The following is a 21214-nucleotide window of genomic DNA, read 5'->3' as shown; positions in this document are numbered from 1 at the left end:
CTTGCACGGCGGGGGGGACGGGCAGGGGAAGTAGAGAGGAGAGGGGAGTTAGAGAAGGTCAGGCCGCCGAATCGCACGCTGTGGAACTCAGATAGGAGCCCCCCTGCCCTTCAGTGATAATTGCCCCCTGTATCTGCTCGCCTACCCCGCTACTGAAGCAAGCCTGTGGGAAACCCCCACGCCCCCCACCCCCCCACCCCCTTTGCTATCCCCCCCAGTTAACCAGGTCCCACAGGGCAGCAGGGATTCTGCCTCGTTTCCACGGAGTCACAGACATCAGGCAGAGAGTCTGCCTTGCTCTTTCAATTAGTACGCGTGCGCATCTAAGCAAATTAGTTGGCTTTTAAAAAAGTTTGTATTTACCCACAGGGAGAATGAAACAACACCGCCAAAAAAAAAAAAAAATTTTAAACATCCTATAAAAACTAGGGTACAGAGGGATACACTCACAACCACATGAAGGACACCGAGGAACACAACGAGAAGGAGGATAGACGACAACAGAGGGACGACAGGGGCTTGGCACGACCCCCCCATAGTGTGGGCACATGTGGGGCATCCCGGCAGGGCCTCATGCCGCGCGCCAGGCGCGCCACTCTGGCGGCGTAGGGCATGCAGCGCAGCGCAGCGCGCCGTGTCTGTACCAGGTCTGTGAAGCAGGCAGCCAATCACGGCCGGCGGACGGGCAGGCGGGCGGGTGGGTCCGTGGGGGGGGGGGGGGGCGAGTCCTGCCCCGCCCGAAGGGGAGGGGCGGTGCCCTGGCCGTCCAGGCGGGGGGGGAGAGGGGGGGCTTGTCGGCCATTCACGGCAACAAAGGCTGCGGCCAACAAAACCGGGGCGTGGCGTCTCTGCCCCTCACCGCTCCGCTTAAACTCGCCCTCTAGCGATAACCGGATTGAGAAAGAGGTCAGGGCAACAGTCATTTCATACCCCCGCCCCCCTGCCCCCCCCCCACCCCTCTGGCACCGGCCCACGCAAAGTTGAGCCCAGCCTTTGTGCGATGCCCTGACCCGTCGCTGCTCGGCCTGGCCAGGGCCCCGAGACGCCTGTGCTGATGCTCAGGCGTGCCCTGCGTCTGAGTGCTCTGCGCTCGTTAGCGTCTGAAAGAGTGGCCTTAAACTGTGCGGCCCACAGCCTCGCTCACCTGCAGCCTCCTTCAGCTCAGCCATCCACCCAAGCCTGCACACGCTGCCCTCTAGTCACTGGGAGAACCAACGCTTATTTGCATTAATCAATCTATGCTAACTGTTTAGCTGTCAAGTCCAAACCAGGAGAAACTATGGCTTTCACTGCTGGTGGAACACCCAGCTACAAAAGGTAAAGACGTCAATAGTTTTTTTACTGAAAGCACGTCGCTATATTCGGCTTGGCGGTGACTGGAAAACTGTGAATACACCTCGCTCAGCTATTTCCAGAGGACACAGCGGTTCGGGTTTTACTGACAACAGCGAATGGTGGCTGGCCGCGTTCCGCACAAACGTCAAAACATCTGGAGAACTGCTTGCGATGCATGTGTCAGGCAGGAAGTGAGCAAGGCTCACCGTGTTCAGTGTTCAGGGAATTGTCATATAAAGTCATTCAAACAGGAAGTGCGGAATTTAAGAGCTGGCGTGCAGATCGATTGGCTGAAACACCGGCTGCTTTGGATTCCCTGGTCCCAGCGCATTCACTATCTCAGCCTAGAGCACGGCCGTCACCAGGATACACTGCTAGGCCCAACAGTGCTGGTGAGCGAGGCTACCAAGTGAGCAGGGCTACATTTAGCTAAACCAGCTAACTAAACCCTGCGCAAGCACAGTGTGTGAGACAGCAAGCAGTGATGTCACAGAGCAGGGTCTCTGGCCTGTGTGGGAGAGCAGGTGTGACAGGTCACCCGCGCCACGGTGGAGACACCACCCCCTCTGTCAACCCCACCACTTCAGACAGGTGTTCCAGCGTTCGCTCTTCTGCATACCTGTCCAGTAACTTGACACTGTTTAACTGTCTATCTTTCTCTCTACCTCTCTCTCCGATCATACTTCACCAGAGCCTGTGTAAATTCGATTTTTCCAATTCAATTCAGGAAATTAATTGAAATTTGCATTTCTTAATTGAAAAAATCCTCATAGAACACTAAATAGCATTTTTCCATTAATGAATTGAATTTCAATTAATTTTGTTAATTGACAGAATTGAAATGGAATTGACCCGAATCTTGTCCGCCACTGATTTTTAAATACTTCACAATATAAGGGGAAGGTCACAAATTATTGCTGCTTTCAGGTACTGAAATATGTTTTGGATGTGAAAGTTTTTTCATATAAATTGTGATAGGAGTCCACATTTCCTATCGCAATATGCTACAGTGTATTATAACTTTGCAAGGGCAGCCAGCTACCAGCCTCAAAACAGTCTCTCTGTACTGCTGGGTTCAAGCACCAAAACCAAACCACAACCAGAGACCAGGCCAGAGCTCTAAATCCACAGAACAGCTCCACCGCCCAGCACAGTTCTCAGCCTATCCACTCTGAGGGCTGACCTAATGCATTTACTGCGCCCGCACACTTGATTAAAACGCGCGTACACGGGCACATCCGCGATGGCAGTGCTTAACAGCAGCCGAGTCTCCCGGGCGGTTCCCTCTCTTCTCCTGCGGTCAGTCTGCTACGCTCTGCTCTGACGGAGAGCGCTCTCAGGACTCATGCACTTCAGGAGTTCAGCTGGGCCAGCCCAGGGGGCCAGAGGTTCTGCTACAGATTCACAGGAGTCCATCGGCAGTTTGAGCCGCCATTTTGCCCCAACTCCTCCTTCCCCCTCCTCTTTCTACAAGCCCCTTTTCCTGAACCATCAGACCCAAAACCCCGGAGCCAAAACTCTCCAGGTGCGTGATCTGTCCCGTGACTGTACCCGAATCACTTCAATACTACGCACTTGTGCACTCGGTGGTATGTGCTGCCTGGGGTACTGGTGAGCAACAACCAAGTGCATGAGTGTGCAGTACTTTTGAGTCACCACTTTGTCACTCACATAAATTGGACTAGACACATCAAATTTCCTGATGTTATTTTAAAAAAGAACATTAATATGTCATGCTGTGTAGGTAATTGCTATATCATGAAATTAAATACTTGTTGTACAAGTACATTGGTACAAAAAAAGTTCTTGGTCACTGCCAAGTCTTTGTCTGAATTTCAATAAATAGCATCGCATATCAAAAAACTGAGGCACATATGGGACATGGGTGCTTTGATGCCATTACAGTTTTTCTGTCCTCTCAATGACAGAACACTGCTGTTATTCTCCTTACTGTTCTCAGGCACTGGAAACAGTACTTGAGGAAAGGAAGTTACACCATTTCTTCCTTACTTCTATGTGCTAAAGACAGTGGGCAAGATACGGGCTTTTGGAACATGGCTGCGTCCTCCCGGCTTGTGTGGGCGGAGTTCTAGTCTGTGGGCGTGGCTTATTGGGGGAAGGTAGGCGTGTCCTCTGTAGCAGAAGCTCAGAACCTGGTTGTCTATAAGCAGCTAGATGCTAGAATCAGGGGAAGAGAAGGCATGCAGCGTGTTTCTTACTTAAAGCCCCATCCTGTACCCCCCAGCACAATGGCCGCCACCAGGATGGCTCCCGCGATGGAGCCTATTATAAGATTTGTGGCACTAGGACCTGCGGAGGGTTATTGGGGGAGGAGAAACAGGTCAGAGCCCGAACACAGATCACTGCTTTCCATGTGATAGGCACTGGTACAACAAGAGAGGGCTACACCTACACATATACTCTCAACGTGTGTGCGTTCTTGCATGTAATGGTAGCTAGAGTCAGTAGTCAGTATTCAGTAGCTAGAGTCAGTAGTCAGTATTCAGTAGCTGGGGTCAGTTGTCGGTATTCATTAGCTGGAGTCAGTATTCAGGATTCAGTGGCTGGAGTCAGTAGTCGGTATTCAGCAGCTAGAGTCAGTAGTCAGTATTCAGAATCTGGGATCAAGTGTCGGTTTTCAGTAGCTGGAGTCAGTATTCAGGATTCAGTAGCTGGAGTCAGTAGTCAGTATTCAGTAGGCAGAGTCAATAGTCAGTACTCAGTAGCTGGAGTCAGTATTCAGTATTCAGTAGCTGGAGTCGGTGGTCAGTACTCAGTATTCAGTAGCTGGAGTCAGTAGGGGCAGGACTGCTGCAGCCCAGAGCAGGGAGAGACGTTCTTTGGGTATTAAAGGGGTCGCTCACAGAGACCCATCACTCCAAATCCCCTGCCCTGAATCCTAGGGGTGGGTCTCTCATGTACATTTTGCTCTCTGTTGTTAATGCCCCACATGCCCAAGTAAGGAGAGGGTTCACTATTTCATCACAAGCAATAACCAACAACATTAATGGTGATAACAATAATTGCAATTATAATAGCACTGATAACCGGATATGAATACATAAATCCATAAATCCATCAATGAATCACGACACCAACACATTTTAATCACATGACATTAATACAGTCACAGCACAAGACCACGCCACGCACACACGCACACACACACATACGCAGGGCTCAGGCTGGGTCATGTGACCCTCCCCCAAAAAACACGGAGGCACCATACGAGAGGAAGAGGCATGAAAAGGGAGAAAGATGCTTACTCTATTCCCCACCCCGTGCCTCCAAAAATCACCCCCAGGGCCAGAATGGTCCCTGCTACTGCCCCTATCAGCCTGTTAGCGGCCATGCTCACTGCGCAAAAGGAAAAGGGTCATTCAGCACAGAGTTAGCACCACCTGACACAAGCACTAGTCTCCCACCCAACCAGACAGCAGGCGTGGGGAATGCTGTCTCCTCGGCAACTGTCACTCATGTCCCGCAAACCAATGGACTCTCACATCCCTCCTTAGATCCCACCCCCCTTGAGCTCTGCTCTTCTCAGGAACAGAAACTGCTTGATGGTCCACCCCCCACCACCCCCAACACATACACCCCCACACACAGGCATACATGCGCACACACACACGCACAAACACACCCACGCACGCACGCACACACGCGCACACACACACACACACACACACACACACACAAACAGGAAAAGTGCATAATCAAGTTAATACAGGACGCACTGTTCATCCGATTACTACGTGTGCTCAGATTGAATGTGAGCTGCATGTTTGATGGACACACGCGTGAGAGGTCAGAGAATTATGGGTGGCATAGCAGGGGGCCAAGGCTGGGAGGGGGACGTGAGAGCGGTGACGAACCCTTTGGGCCGTCGTCCTCTTGGGGGGGCGCCTCTTTGGGGGGGTCGGGCATGCTGCAGTCTGTGCCCGCCCAGGTGGTGTCACAGGTGCACGTGCCCTCGTTATTGCACACCTGTCGGGGGGGGGGGGGGGGGGGGGGGGGGAGAGACAGCAGCACGTGAGGCCGAGACCTGGACACATAACGGTGCATCTCCATGTGTGGCCCAAGCCCGCGGGACACGGCCAGTGGGCGGGGCGGGGCGGGGCAGGGCGGGGCGGGGCGGGACTCACCCCGTGGGCGGAGCACACCAGGCCGTTGGAGCCGCTGGGGCAGGCGCTCATGTTTAGGGACTGGATGGGGAGACACTTGCGGTCAAGGCACATCATGGAGGGGCCGCAGGGAGTCCCGTCCTCTACGTAACCCAGGTCTGTCTCGTCATCCAGCAGCACGTGCCCACCACTGAGGGAGAGGGGCAGGGAGAGAGGGAGGAAGAGAGGAGAGGGGGAGTAAGAGAGGAGAGGAGAACGGGAATAAGGGAGGGAGTAAGAGAGGAGAGGGGCAGGGGAATAAGAGGGAATAGGAGAGGGGAAATAAGAGAAGAGAGGAGAAGGGGAGTAAGAGGAGAGGAGAACAGGAATAAGAGAGGGAATAAGAGAAGGGAGGAAAGAGGGAATAAGTGAAGGCCAAGAGAGAAGGACGGCCAGAATAAGAGAGGGATATGAGAAATAGGGAGAGGGGGATAAGAAATGGGAAAGAGGGACGTACGGAATAAAAGACAAGGAGGAGAGAGGGAAGGAGGGAGAGGGACTAATAAAGAACAGGAAAGAGGGAGGGGAATACCGGAGGAGAGAGGTAAGAGGGGGGGGGGGGGGAAGAGGGGGACAGAGAGGAGGAGAGGAGGCTGGCTCGGCGAGCTCGGACCTGCAGTCCACCAGCCTGCCCTGATGGTTGAAGGAGGTAGGTGTGATGTCACCCTTCAGGAGGCCGATTCGAGGGGTTCGCCCGGTGTTCATACAGAGCAGGTACCCACAGAACACATCGCTGCACAGACAGGGAGACAGAGGCACCGTTACATCAACTGCGTTATTTTAAACTCCAAGAGGAAAAACACTGGGCCAACCATCATCCCATCTCAAAAAAAAACAGAACAAAAGGGAGGAAAAAAAAAAACCTGAAAACTGACAAAGACGCAAATTCGAAAATAAAAAGGACACAAAAGAAAGAACACACTGGCGTTCTCAGAAGTCCAGCCACAGGGGAGAGTGCGTGATGCAGTCTGAGGGTGTGGCTGACTCTCGGCCCAAAACGATTTCCGCTAGAAGTGCTGGCGGCTCACTTCTCTGGCATGGCTCCTCCTGTAATGTGATCCCCACCCCTATCCGTAACCCTCTCTGCTTGCCCCCTGTCTAAATACAGAATGAAAACACACAAGGTTGGGCCACAATCTTTAAAAAAAAAAAAAAACTAAAGACTTCCATCTGTACCCACCTCACAGTTACCCGCAGTGCTGAGGTCCCGGCTCATTTTACAGCCCTGTTGTATTTCAGGCACAGAGGCTCAGCCCCAGCCCGCTGTCTCAGGGTCGATGGATCTCCTTCCTGCTCCTTCTCCCCACGCTCTCCCAAACTCACCCGAATTAGCAGCTCGGCCTGACCGAGCGAACAACTCAGCAAGAGCAGGGTCGTCGCTTTCCGGGGGAACGAAAACAAGCACGAGTCCAAAAATAACCTAGAGCGGGGCGAAATCCACGGCTGGGGCTGGGACCACACCCTAATGAAGTTAAGCTGCGAAAACACAGCGCTGCTGGACAGCTGCGCCGCGTGAGCACAGGCCGCAAGGACCCTGCGCGTGGTGGGAACGCCGTTCCAATGCTTTGGGAACGCTGTCCTAACGTTGTGGGAACGCCATCCCAATGCTGTGGGAACGCTGTCCTAACGCTGTGGGAACGCCGTCCTAACGTTGTGGGAACGCTGTCCTAACGCTGTGGGAACGCCGTCCCAACGCTGTGGGAATGCTGTCCTAACGCTGTGGGAACGCTGTCCTAACGCTGTGGGAATGCCGTCCTAATGCTGTGGGAATGCCGTCCTAACGCTGTGGGAACGCCGTCCTAACGCTGTGGGAACGCCGTCCTAACGCTGTGGGAACGCATTCCCAACAATGTGGGAACACTGTCCTAACGCTGTGGGAACGCCGTCCTAACGCTGTGGGAACGCCGTCCTAACGCTGTGGGAACGCCGTCCTAACGCTGTGGGAATGCCGTCCTAACGCTGTGGGAACGCCGTCCTAACGCTGTGGGAACGCCATCCTAACGTTGTGGGAACGCCGTCCTAACGCTGTGGGAATGCCGTCCTAACGCTGTGGGAACGCTGTCCTAACGCTGTGGGAACGCTGTCCCAACGCTGTGGGAACGCCATCCTAACGCTGTGGGAACACTGTCCTAACGCTGTGGGAACGCCATCCCAACGCTGTGGGAACGCCGTCCTAACGCTGTGGGAATGCCGTCCTAACGCTGTGGGAACATTGTCCCAACGCTGTGGGAACGCCGTCCTAACGCTGTGGGAACGCTGTCCTAACGCTGTGGGAACGCCGTCCTAACGCTGTGGGAACGCCGTCCTGACGTTGTGGGAACACTGCGCCGCGCCACAGGAACGCTACGCTGATTTAGTTTCTCGGTGGCGTTTCACTCACTGCTTGCAGCACTTGATCCAGTTCTCTCCGTCCTTCCCACAATTGCCCTTGTCCGTCCCCTCCGTGTTCAGTTTCTCGTAGCAGAACTTCTCTGAGCTCACAGCCTCTGTGTGGGAACACAGAGATTCATTTTTTCCAGGGTTTTCCTTTGCTTTAGAACTTTCTTCCACTAGTGAATTTATCACCATGTCATTTGACATGTTTTGGCGACACGAGCAGATACTCGTCATTGCCCAGAAAATGAACTGGAACTTGGACAAGAACTTGGGAGGGACTGACAAGCCGTAAACATGTGTCATTTCCGGTTGCCAGGGATACCAGCTCTAAACCCTGCACCAACATCTGTACGGCCAAATTGCTAGGAATAAAAAAAAAACATTGAATTCCGTATTTTTATGGAAGTTAAATGAAAACTTAAATGTGTTCCACTCACTGGGGCCCCAGATGTATTTGCACTGGTTCTCTCTGGTCTTACACTCCCCGCTGTAGCAGCGACCCTGCGAACAGGGAAACCCACGGTCAGCCCCCTCCGTCCGCTGGTTCAGAGGAACGCACATGTGCGGTGACCTTCGACCTCAGTAATGAGTCTCTCTCTCTCTTTTCAGTACACACCTGGTTGAGCTGGCAGGAGTAGCCATCCTGCTTGTGCAGGTTGGGAGGACACTGCAGAGGGAGATCAGGTAAGACAGATGAGGCTCTCGCAAGAAAGCGGGAGGGCACGAGGGGTCACCTGCAGAGATACTCACCTGGCCCGAGTCGCCCGAGCACGTCTCTGAAATATCACAGTCGTTCACTGCGTAGCGACAGGTGTATCCACGCGGGTAGAACTGAGATAGGAGAGAGAGAAAGAGAGGTAGCACTCTGAAGACTCAAAGAGATGGCCTGAACCAGACAGACACACACACACACACACACACACACTCTGACTGGCCCAGCAGGACAGGGCTTACCAGGCAGGTGTTATTGCAGCACGGACCATCGCTGCAGTGAGCTCCATTAGAGAGAGAGCACTTCTTACAGCAATCCTTATAGCACTCCTGAAACACACATACACACACACACACAGACAGACACAGACACATGCACCCACACACCCACACACCCACACACCCACACACCCACACACACACACACACACACACACACACACACACACACACACACACACACACACACACACACACACACACACACACACACACACAGGTGTCAGGTTTTTGATGCAGTCTGGCAGGGGTAACCTTGGCGATGGTGTACTGCAGTCTCTCACCGCTCTGCCTCCGCAGTCGCACTCCTCCCCCACCTCCACGTAGCCGTTCCCGCACTCGGTCACCTCGAACAGCTGCCAGGAGGAGATGGCGTGAGGTTGGCCAGCGCTCTCTCGCACAGTGCACAGGTGTTCGGTGTACAGGTGTGAAGGTGTGCAGGCGTGCAGATGTGAAGGTGAGCAAGTATACAAGTGTGCAGGTTTGCAGGTGTTCAGGTGTGCATGGGCAGATGTGCAGGTGTACAGGAGTACAGGAGTGTGGACTCACCTTGTTTGGCCTGTTAAAGAGACACGACCCTCCACCCTTCAGCAGAAACTCCTTGTAGTCAGAGATGCTGCACTTAGAGAACCTGCGCGGGTGCTGCACTCTAGGGGAGAGAATACACAGAGCACTGACACAGGGCACTGACACAGAGCACTGATATACAGCACTAACACAGAGCACTAACACAGAGCACCGACACAGAGCACTGATATACAGAACTAACACAGAGCACTGACACAGAGCACCGACACAGAGCACTGATATACAGAACTAACACAGAGCACTGACACAGAGCACCGACACAGAGCACTGATATACAGAACTAACACAGAACACTGACACAGAGCACTGACACAGGGCCCTAAAACAGAGCACTAACACAGAGTACTGATATACAGAACTAACACAGAGCACTAACACAGGGCACTGACACAGAGCACTGATATACAGCACTAACACAGAGCACTAACGCAGGGCACTGACACAGAGCACTGACACAGGGCACTGATGTACAGCACTAACAGAGAGCACTGACACAGAGCCCTAACACAGAGCACTGATATACAGAACTAACACAGAGCACTAACACAGGGCACTAACACAGAGCACTGACACAGGGCACTAACACACGGCGTGTGTGCATGTGTGTGTGCGTGTTTGCATGTGTGTGCGTGTGCGTGTATATTACCCAGTTTCTTCCATAATGCAGCCAACCCAGGGGTCCAGACAACCGCATTCCTCTGTGAATCCGAACCAGACAGACAGAGGATCTTTACATTTCATTCTTCATGTACTCACCAGCGGATCTCAAATTACCCATGAATGCCTGTACTGTTATATGAACACAGAACAATCATGGATTATTGGATGTATGGATTTATTCATGGTGGAGTCTGCAGTGTCTATGCAGACTGACATCCAAACCTCTGCACTAACTAACAACTGTGATCAAGCATTGCAGAGGTGAGTATGGTTGTGTTCAGGTGTGCTTCTCTTGACTGATGGATCATATGTAAAATAAATACTTGTTGACAATGAGCTATAAAAAGTGTTACAGTAGGGTATTTCCAGATGAATATAGGAATTTAAGTATGCTCAGGAGAACGTGGTGGTGTTCAGGAGAGCGTGGCGGTGTTTGGGAGAATGTGGCGGTGTTCAGGTGTACTTTTCTTTGCTGGCAGATCCCACTGGATTCCCAAGTTCTGTGCCAGGCTCTGAGAGAGAGAGGCGCCCATGTTCCAGGTGGCAGCGTACTGCATGAGGAGGGAGGGAGAGAGAGAGGGAGGGAGAGAGAGAGGGAGGGAGAGAGGGACAGGGGGAGGGAGGGAGGGAGATAAAGATAGGGAAAGAGAGAGTCACAAATGCCAGGCTCTTCACAATGGCCAGACTTACTTGCACAATGCGCGTATTCGTCAGTTCGGATGAAGGCGCCTGCCAAATAAATGCAATGCAGTGTAACGGCAGACAGAACCTCACCTCGTGAACCCCGACTCCCCGGCTGGCAGAGCACACGCCCCCGAAATACGCTGCGTTGCTGCGGCCATAGTGGAACGTCACGTTGCTGTGGAAATGAAATCAAACCCACGCAACGGGGTGGGCGGGAAGTTAGTCCCTTCATGTGAAGAGTCCTTTAAGGCGTAAGATCACAAACGCGCGGTCAGAATGCTCATAACAGAACGTTCTAACACTGACGCAACAGTCACAACTTGTAAATGAAAGCAATGGAGTTCGAACACACTGACTTTAAATTCTGAAAAAAACCTACTCTACAAAGGGCTAGGAGACAGGAAAGGGCAGTATTCCAAATACATGCATTTGAGATATGCATTTGAAGGTATATTTATTTCACATAATACAGTTTGCTTGGTTCTTTTTGTGTTTGGTTATCCTCTGTGCCAAATGCATGTAGTGTATTTTTAACCCAACTCAGCTGAGAGAAAACCAACCATCTGACCAGGGGTAATACCACGTCCCTTAGTAGAATGGAATATACTGCAATATATTGTAAATATGTGGAAAATACAATGATAAGTATATTTCACAGCAGTGCATTTTACATTACATGAAGCAGCAATACCTTAGATTTTTTGACGCATTGGGACGTCTTGCAATATATATTGACAATATATATTTTAATATATTTTCACAAGTATTAAATGATTAAATTTCCACGGGGGGTGGACAGCTGGAGGGGGACGTACGAGAAGAGGTGCACGGTGTCTGCGCGCTGCTTGACGCTCTGCTGCCGGTACTTGGAGAAATCCCGCAGCATTTCCAGCGGTTTGGTGCTGACGGAAATCTGATCCCTCTCTGTCCAGATCTCCACGGCGACCAGCACCACACGCGTGTGCAGCTGGTCCTTAAATATCTAAATGTGTAAATTAATAAATACAGAGATGGAACTGCAGTGAGGTGGCCAATCACAACAGGGTCCTGCTACTATACACAAGCACCATATCACACTACATGACACTGCAGTGAGGTGGCCAATCACGACAGGGTCCTGCTACTATACACAAGCACCATATCACACTACATGACATCACAATACGCTAGATCACAATATTTTATGTACACAAAATGATTAAATTGCATCACGCGACAGATCACTACATCACGCTAAATGACATTACCTGTATATTCTCTTGCACTACAGCCCACAAAGCAGCTGTACATCACATCACGTGGTGATTTACGACGAGCCGCGCCGCACCGCATTAGACTGCATTAAAGCGGAGAGGCGGTTCAGCTGGGCCCCTGACCAAAGCGCAGCAGGTTAAACTCCCAGGGGCTGTGGCACCCGTGCACTGGCTGCTTAATTGCCTCCAGTAAAAAGATTCGGCTCCATTAACGGACAGCGTATAAAAAACGGCTTCAAAATGAATAATGCAGCAGCGCTAACAAGTGGGAGGACCTGTGGCTCTGGTGAGCATTGAGCTGGGCTTGTCTGTGGACACAACACTATTCACAGAGACACAGAGGCTACAGACAGGGGCACAGACAGGGGCACAGACAGGGCTACAGACAGAGGCACAGACAGGGGCACAGACAGGGCTACAGACAGGGGCACAGACATGGCTACAGACAGGGCTACAGACAAGGGCACAGACAGAGGCACAGACAGGGGCACAGACAGGGCTACAGACAGAGGCACAGACAGGGGCACAGAGAGGGGCACAGACAGGGGCACAGATAGGGCTACAGACAAGGGCACAGACAGAGGCACAGACAGGGGCACAGACAGGGCTACAGACAGGGGCACAGACAGGGCAACAGACAGAGGCACAGACAGGGGCACAGCCAGGGCTACAGACAGGGGCACAGACAGCAGACAGGGTTACTCACAGCGTCCACCAGGTTAACTACAGCCTTGGCAAAGTTCTTGGTGTGCTGTCCTGTCTTGTGTCTTTTGTACTAAAGGCCACAGAACAGGAGAAAAGCGGGGTCAGGACTCACTAACACACTGACCACTACTGCTCACACTTCTGAGATGAATTTAGCTGGAACAGACCTCACTTTCTTTCAGACAGGACCACACACATGCACATACATACAGGACCACACACATGCATGAACATGTGGGAACACACACATAAAGTAATTTCACCATATCTACAAATTTGAGAAAATGACGCGCATTTCTGTCAAATACAGAGAAAATTACAGAGAGAGGGAGAGCAAGAGCGATGCAAGAACAGGAGAGAGAGAGAGAGAGAGGGGGAAATCCCTCATGCCTCTCAGGTCCAATATATGTCAACAACCCAGGCAGAAATACTGTAATACATCAGCACATAGTTTCCATTCACAGCGGTGTAAGTTCAGTTCTCAGATCTGCGGGGTGGGAGGGTCTGGATGGGGGGGGGGGGGGGGGGGGGGGGCGGGGTTCTGGAGGATGAGAGGAGGGGGAATGGGGCACCCACCATGTGGTGGTCGATGACAATCATGACCTCCAAATACTTCATCTCTTCAAAAACATTGCGGGGCATCTGCAACAGCACAAACACAGATCAGCTCTTCCCCATTCCAACACTCCAGCAAAAGCATATGAGAGGCGGAGAAAGAGGGAGAAACAGAGAGAGAGAGAGAGAGAGAGAGACAGATGTTACGTAAATACATCACATTCCAGTGGACAGTTCCACGGGACTGCACAGTTGAGGAGTAATGTATAGGAAGGAGCGTAACAGAGTAAAGGTGTGATGGTGCAATGACGTCGCAGGGTGATGATGTCACGCGGGGACGGTGTGAGAGCGTAACGGGGCACGGCTCCGTACTCACGGCTCGCTTTTTCCTTCGCCGGAGCCACCACAGATCGGCCAGCTCTGACAGGCCCTGCTCCTGGTCCGCTGGGGAGACACGGGCACACAAGGGCACCTTACCCTCATCATCTCACCCTGCACACAACGGCACCTTACCCTCATCATCTCACCCTGCACACACTGGCACACACTGGCACCTTACCCTCATCATCTCACCCTGCACACACTGGCACACAACGGCACCTTACCCTCATCATCTCACCCTGCACACACTGGCACCTTACCCTCATCATCTCACCCTGCACACACTGGCACCTTACCCTCATCATCTCACCCTGCACACACTGGCACCTTACCCTCATCATCTCACCCTGCACACACTGGCACCTCACCCTCATCATCTCACCCTGCACACACTGGCACCTTACCCTCATCATCTCACCCTGCACACACTGGCACCTTACCCTCATCATCTCACCCTGCACACACTGGCATCGCTGCTCAGGGGAACAGCATATACAGCCAGGGGGGGGGCTGTGCCACTGTTCATGCTCATGGCCCAGGTATTTAAAATGAATGACTCGCATGTGTGTGTTATAAGAGGGTGTTTGTGGGGTGTGTGGCTGTGTGTGTGCGTGTCTGTGCGGTGTAAGAGGGTGTTTGTGGGGTGTGTGGCTGTGTGTGTGTGTGTCTGTGGGGTGTAAGAGGGTGTGTCTGGGGGTAATAGGTTGTGAATGGGGTAAGAGGGTATGAGGGTGTGAATGTTGGGTAAGAGGGTGTATGTGGGGGGTAAGAGGGTGTGTGTGTGTGTGTGGAGTAAGAGGCCGTGTGTGTGGGGGTATGAGGGTGTGAGTGGGCGGGTGCGAGTGGGGTAAGAGGATGTGTGTGTGGGGGTATGAGGGTGTGCATGTTGGGTAAGAGGGTGTGTGTGGGGGGGGTAAGAGGATGTGCGAGTGGATTAAGAAGGTGTGTGTGGGGGGGTAAGAGGATGTGCGAGTGGATTAAGAAGGTGTGTGTGGGGGGGTAAGAGGATGTGCGAGTGGATTAAGAAGGTGTGTGTGGGGGGTAAAAGGGTGTGAGTGGGGTAGGCAGGCGTGTGTGCGCCGGTAAGGCGGTGTGGGGGGTTAGCGGGTTTGAGGGGGGCAAACGGAGGCTTACTCAGCTCTTCGGGGTTGTCGGCCCACTGTAGGGTTTGCGTCCTGCGCAGTTTGTGGGGTCGAGCAGCTGAACCCTGAGGGTCAAAGGTAAAAGGTCAGTCTGGATAGTAGCACGGAGACGCATCACCGAACAACGGGGGTCTTTTCTAATGTACAACTGTTCTAAATTCTTCTATTAAACGTGTCCCAATGGCTTCTTGTTAAAATATGCAGGCAAGCCGAACAGTTCGGGTTTTTTTTCCCCGGTCACAACCAATAGTAGTAGATAATTAAATAACTGGGAGATGAGGAGCGGCAGCATTCTGAATGAGCTTTAGGGCCTGATGGCCACTTCAGCAGGACCAGAAAGCCCATTCAGGGACAGCACAAGGGTCACTCTGCCCCATCAGCTGGGACCAAAAATGCAGCACGGAAAAGGTGGATTTCGCAGATGATGTTGAGAACAGCTGGCAGCACTGAGCGACTGTCGTAATATTCTGAGTAAAACACATTTTGTCATCAGAGACTACTCCAAGATTCTGGGACGCGATCACCGTTGTGGGCGATGGCCAGATTGCTAAAGAGGAAAAGATTCAGCTGGTAGGCAGACCATCTCAGTTTTGTGCTTGAGATGTTGACTTGACCTCAAAATGTCATGAAAGGGATAATTTACTTTCAGGCGTTTTCAAACAATTATTATATCATATTATTATATACAGTATTATATCAGTTCTAATGTATGTTTTCAAGCAGCCCAGGAGGTTTGTGTGCAATGAAGGATATTTTTGTTGCAGAAATGTCTGATAATTTGCAGGTTTCACAATGGTGGGTATCAGCCATGGTGGACATTCCAGCTGGAAATTGGTCCTAGGAATCCTGCTGGAACCAGTTTTTGCTCCAGTTGGGATTTGATGAAGGAATCTTGCTGGAACCAGCCACTGCTCCAGCTGGAATTTGGTGACGGTCTAAATCCCTGTACCAAAACATCAACTATCCCTTTAAGTCAAACGTTGAATTGTGAGGAAAAACGATTCTCCGTGGGTGGAAAGGAGGGAACCGTTTGCGTGCCAGTGCAGTGGCGGGAGAAGCCACAGGAGGATAGTCCTGAGCTGAGAGATTTATTGCATGAAGAAACAGGACGGGGCCAGGAATGGATCCCTGGGGGAGTCCTGTGGTAAGGCTGTGGAACTTTGGGATGCCAGGCCACCTGATGCAGTCTCAAAAGCATGACGATGTATGCTTGAGACACACAAACATGTCCTGAATTCCAAAAATGAACTTCACATAAACAGTCTACGCACAATCTTTTCTACCCAGTTTCAAAATCTAATCCACAGTGTCATGTATATGGCATATTCGAGGCTACTGCAAAGGCATATCAGTTGTCTCTAGTTTGGAAGTGGGCAAACCAGTTTAAATGCAAGCAATGCTGAGATCAGTGCTACACAGAGGATGACATCTCTTCAATCTCTTATTGTGTGTCTTGCTCATATACTTCACCTTCGCACATCCACTGGTCAGACTTAACATTATAACCAATATCATATTCATATATCATTTATAATATTAATATATCTCAAAGTGAAAAGAAGTTTACACAACATCTGCAGGGTACAAACGTCTACATCACATAGCTGTGTTAATGTTAATGCACAATTACAATTTATTTGCTGAATTTAAATAATATTCTTTTTAAATAATACAGGAAATGTGACATGTGCAGAAGTTCAGGCCCCTTCCAGCAGATCCATTAATACATTAAAAAGGTCTCAAAACTTCACTTTAACTTATATTAAGCCATGTGAAAACAATTCCAGAGCTTAATAAACTCTGATCCTTCTAACCTCTCAGGAGTTGTGCTAACTCTCAACAGCCATGGGTTCCTCTAAGCAGCTGACTGAGCGCTTGAAAATAAAGATAACTGACTTTTACAAGAAATGGAGGCAAAGGGGAACTGTTAAAGTCAAGGCAAAACCAGGAAGATGGAGAAAAAAACTCTGGTTTTTGGAATGGTCAGACACACAAAGCAAAACCCACATATCACTGCAGAGAACCAGCAGAAAGATTTAATGACGCTCGAGTACTGCTGCACCAGTCCATTGCTTACAGAGCACGGAAGAGCTGTCAGAAGGAAACTTTTCCTGCAATCTCATCATAAAGTTCAACATCTGAAGTACGCAAACACAGCAATTCGATAATGCAGACTTTTTGAAACATAGTGCTGTGGACCGATGAAATAAGCACTGAACTATTTGGTCACAACTGAAAAGATACACCTGGAGGAAACAGGAAGCCGTTTAAGAACACCTTGCCAACTATCATGCTTAGGGGCTGTGTAGGAGCCAGTACTCAGGAAATACTGCGTGGGTGGATGGAAGCGGGGATTCAGCTAAATGTCAGCAAATCCTAGAAGCTAACATCCCAGAATCAGTGAAAAAAAGAGGCTGCAAAGTGTTTAGATATTTCAACAAGACAATGGACCAAAACATACCTCAATATCAATCATGAACTCCTTAAAGGGCAAAAGATGACGGTTTTGGAATGGCCTTCACATTCCCCATACTTGAATATTAATGAAAATCTGTGGGGAGATCTGAAACCTGCTGAGCATGCAAGAGGAACTGAGAATATGTACACATGTCTGAAATATGAACTGAATTGCTTCTGCATGGAAGAGTGGGAAAAACAAGAAAAGACTGCTAGCTGGCTACAAGAAATGTTTGGAAGCTGTTTGGAAGTTTGGAAGCAAAGCAGGAATTGAAAAGTACTGATGAAAGAGTACCCAATTTGTTTTCCCACATGACACATTTAACTTTTTATTTTTTATCATTATGTTAAATTCAGCAAATAAAGTAAAGAAAGTAATTGTGCACTAAAATGTCATGTATAAGTTCATTCCTTGTGTAGGTTGCAATAACTTCACTTAGAAACTCAACAAAACATGCTGTTTTGACCACGAATGAGCACTGCACAGGATGACATATTTCAATATATTTTCAAAAACACAACTGCCATAAGAGACAGTTAACACAGTTGACACAGTTAGCTTGGTGTTTCTGTCAGCCTGGATCTTTCTTACAGCACTTTCACAACTTTCAGGGCCTGGGCTGTGCTCGTGATGAGGAAAACACTGAAAACTGTCACAATCTGACAACAGGAGAACACTGAAAACTGTGTCACAATCTGACAACAGGAGAACACTGAAAACTGTGTCACAATCTGACAACAGGAGAACACACTGAAAACTGTGTCATAATCTGACAACAGGAGAACACACTGAAAACTGTGTCACAATCTGACAATAGGAAAACACACTGAAAACTGTGTCATAATCTGCCAACAGGAGAACACATGCTGTAAAAATGCATGCTGTGTTCACAAACGAAAGTATGAGGTACTTACTATAGAGTGAGTCTGCTGCAGAGGCTCAATTAGGTACACATAGACTCCATCATCAAACATGCCACTGTATCAGAAGAGAGGGAGAGGGAGAGTGGGGGGGGGGGGGGGAGTGAGGGAAAGGGAGAGAGAGAGAGAGAGAGAGAGACAGAGAGACAGAGAGACAGACAGACAGACAGAAAAAGAGAGAGCGAGTGTGTGTCAATCAAAGTACAGGGCGAGTAAGAGGTTGCAGGAAGCCACAGCATCATCATTTAATTTAGCAGGACTGAGGGTAATACAAACCAATTTAGCTGCCAAAATAATTGCATGGAAAAGTAATTCAATAATAACAAGGCATATAGATATGAATAATATGACAGAGATCGGACTCTCGTTCTTATATTGTACGCGTGCATATTTTAGAACACAAAATATGCTTACACATTATTACCTTTAATGTGAGTTAACTGCAACGAAGGAACTAAAAACAATGAATATCACAACTAAAAATGTAAGTAAAGTACCCTTACATAAAAAGGAACTTTATGAAAATATGCTGAAATAATATATTGAAATAACATATGATCACGATATATATGAATACTTCACAAGATATTGGCACATAAATTATAAATTAAAAAAATAATGCAATATACACTGCTGTAATTATGCATTCATGATTATATTTTTCCATTACATATATTGCAACGTCCACACATTTACAATATATTCCATTTTCGTAAGGGTAAATAAAGTCTTGAAGAAAACAACACTGTGACACAAGACTTTAAATACGAGTTCAGTTCAGTGAGAGTATACGGAACAGCAGTTTGTGTACTTGGCCTCCCCAACTCAGCTCCACCCATCCCACAGGGAAGGGACAAGCTTTAAATTTTCAAAAACACTCCCATAAACAGATGCACACACACACAAACACATGTACACACGCGCGAGCACACACACACACACACATACACGCACCCACACATTCACACACAAACACACACATACACAGGCACAGGCACACACACATGCGCGCACACACACTCACACACGCTCACACACACGCACGCAGACACTCACACAGACACACACATACACGCACACTCATTCACTCTCACACACACTCACATACACACACGCAGACATTCACACACACGCACAGACACACAAATACACGCACACTCAATCACTCTCACACACACTCACACACACGCACGCAGACACTCACACACACGCACAGACACACACATACACGCACACTCAATCACTCTCACACACACTCACACACTCACACACACACACACTCACACACGCTCACACACACGCACGCACACGCGCACGCAGACACGCACACACACGCACACAGACACACACATACACGCACGCACACTCACTCTCACACACACTCACGCACGCACGGGAGTGTGTGAGTACTCACTGCAGTCCGTTGCAGGTGGATAAAGCGGCGTACGAGCCCTCGCTGCCCCTCACCTTGCCGTGGTAGCAGCAGTGCTCCCCGCCCTGCAGAGACACACACGCAGCACAGGTAGGTAGTCCTCCTCCGACTCCGCTCTGCCCGAACCTGACCTGTGAGCGGAGCTGGATACGAAGCTTCGGAGGAGAGCGTGTGCTTGTCCGAACCGGTTCCCTGCGTCTTATGAGACTGTATCACTCCTGTGCACATTTCAATCCTTTCAGCAGCAGCAAAAGGACTGGCCGATATTCATTAACCACAGTAAGAAAGAGACTGGAGACAAGCATTGACATCACAGGTACCAATCACCTGTGCTGTTCTTAAAAATGCGTGTCTAAACTGGCACAAGTTTGTTATCAGGTTGATGGTAAATTTGCATTTGGACCATTTCAAAGTACATGCACCATTTTTGTTTGCATTAGGACTGTAATTTCTGTTTGAACACTGTGTTCGTTTTGCTGTACGTTTGTCATCTGTGTGCCTGTGTGTTCGTGATATAGTGGACACGTATGTGCGTATGTGTGTTTTTGCATGTGCATGAGAGAGCAGGTGCTTGTGTGTGAGCGTGTACGTGAGAGAGAGAGTGCGCATGTGTTTACTGTATGTGTGCAAGCATGAGTGTGAGTGTGTGTATGTGTGTATGAGACTGTGTGCGTGTGTGAGGCTGTGTGTGCACATGTGTGCGACTGTGTGTGTGTGTGTGAGAAAGAGAGACTGTGTGTGTGTGTGTGTGTGTGCGTGTGAGAAAGAGAGACTGTGTGTGTGTTTGTGTGAGAGAAAAAGAGACTGTGTGTGTGTGTGTTTGTGTGTGTGTGTGAGAGAAAGAGAGACTGTGTGTGTGTGTGCGTGTGTGAGAAAGAGAGACTGTGTGTGTGTTTGTGTGAGAGAAAAAGAGACTGTGTGTGTGTGTGTTTGTGTGTGTGTGAGAGAAAGAGAGACTGTGTGTGTGTGTGTGTGTGAGAAAGAGAGACTGTGTGTGTGTGTGTGAGAGAGAGAAAGAGAGACTGTGTGTGTGTGTGTGTGTGTGTGTGTGTGAGAAAGAGAGACTGTGTGTGTGTGTGTGTGTGAGAGAAAGAGAGACTGTGTGTGTGTGTGTGTGTTGTTATTGTGTGAAATGCACTCTGTGGTAGCTGCAGTGCAGGAGCTGAGGGAAGGGCATCCCAGGGCTGTGAGTCACCAGAGCTTCCCTCTGGGAGCCCACATCAGAGCCAGGTTGAGCAGAGAACACCCTCCTGTTCTCCCTCACTCTCTCACACACCTTCTCTATCCCTCTTTTTGTCTCTCTCTCCATTGGTGTGCATCTCTTTCCTTCTCCCTCCCTCCTTCTGTTTCTCCCTCTCTCATACCTTCTGTATCCCTCTATTTGTATGTTTCAGTTTCCCTCTCCTTCCATCCTTCTCCCTCTCTTTCTCACACACACACACACCTTATCTAGCCCTCTCTTTGTCTCTCTCCATCTGTGTGACTCTTTCCATCTGTATCCTTCTCTCTCTCTCTCTCTCTCTCTCTCTCTCGCTCTGTCTCCTTCTGTCGCTCCCACCATCCCATGGTGCA

The 21214-nt window shown here is 49.8% G+C and overlaps 1 protein-coding gene across 5 annotated transcripts in view; it reads right to left on the bottom strand.

Annotated features, from left to right (window-relative positions):
• Positions 1-21214, bottom strand: part of LOC118214011 (disintegrin and metalloproteinase domain-containing protein 23-like) — a 30172-nt gene that overhangs the window by 1974 nt on the left and 6984 nt on the right. For 2 of the 5 annotated variants that reach the window (XM_035393363.1, XM_035393361.1), the window contains exons 5-25: positions 19625-19707; positions 18205-18268; positions 14825-14897; positions 13686-13753; positions 13331-13396; positions 12756-12824; positions 11612-11778; positions 10887-10971; positions 10576-10663; positions 10099-10150; positions 9414-9513; positions 9149-9220; positions 8829-8915; positions 8625-8705; positions 8491-8541; positions 8312-8375; positions 7879-7984; positions 6112-6231; positions 5481-5649; positions 5211-5322; positions 3555-3645 (exon numbers count right to left, since the gene is read on the bottom strand). In XM_035393363.1, the coding sequence (XP_035249254.1) occupies positions 3555-3645; positions 5211-5322; positions 5481-5649; positions 6112-6231; positions 7879-7984; positions 8312-8375; positions 8491-8541; positions 8625-8705; positions 8829-8915; positions 9149-9220; positions 9414-9513; positions 10099-10150; positions 10576-10663; positions 10887-10971; positions 11612-11778; positions 12756-12824; positions 13331-13396; positions 13686-13753; positions 14825-14897; positions 18205-18268; positions 19625-19707 (1868 nt within the window). Of the gene's footprint in view, positions 1-3554; positions 3646-4601; positions 4693-5210; positions 5323-5480; positions 5650-6111; positions 6232-7878; positions 7985-8311; positions 8376-8490; positions 8542-8624; positions 8706-8828; positions 8916-9148; positions 9221-9413; positions 9514-10098; positions 10151-10575; positions 10664-10886; positions 10972-11611; positions 11779-12755; positions 12825-13330; positions 13397-13685; positions 13754-14824; positions 14898-18204; positions 18269-19624; positions 19708-21214 lie in introns of those variants that run through there. The other 3 variants (XM_035393364.1, XM_035393362.1, XM_035393365.1) reach the window with 3 other exon arrangements.

This window comes from Anguilla anguilla, chromosome 15 (genome assembly GCF_013347855.1).
Source record: "Anguilla anguilla isolate fAngAng1 chromosome 15, fAngAng1.pri, whole genome shotgun sequence".
Taxonomy (NCBI): domain Eukaryota; kingdom Metazoa; phylum Chordata; class Actinopteri; order Anguilliformes; family Anguillidae; genus Anguilla; species Anguilla anguilla.
The sequence above is the reverse complement of the archived record's forward strand: the minus strand, read 5'-3'. Positions and strand labels throughout refer to the sequence as shown.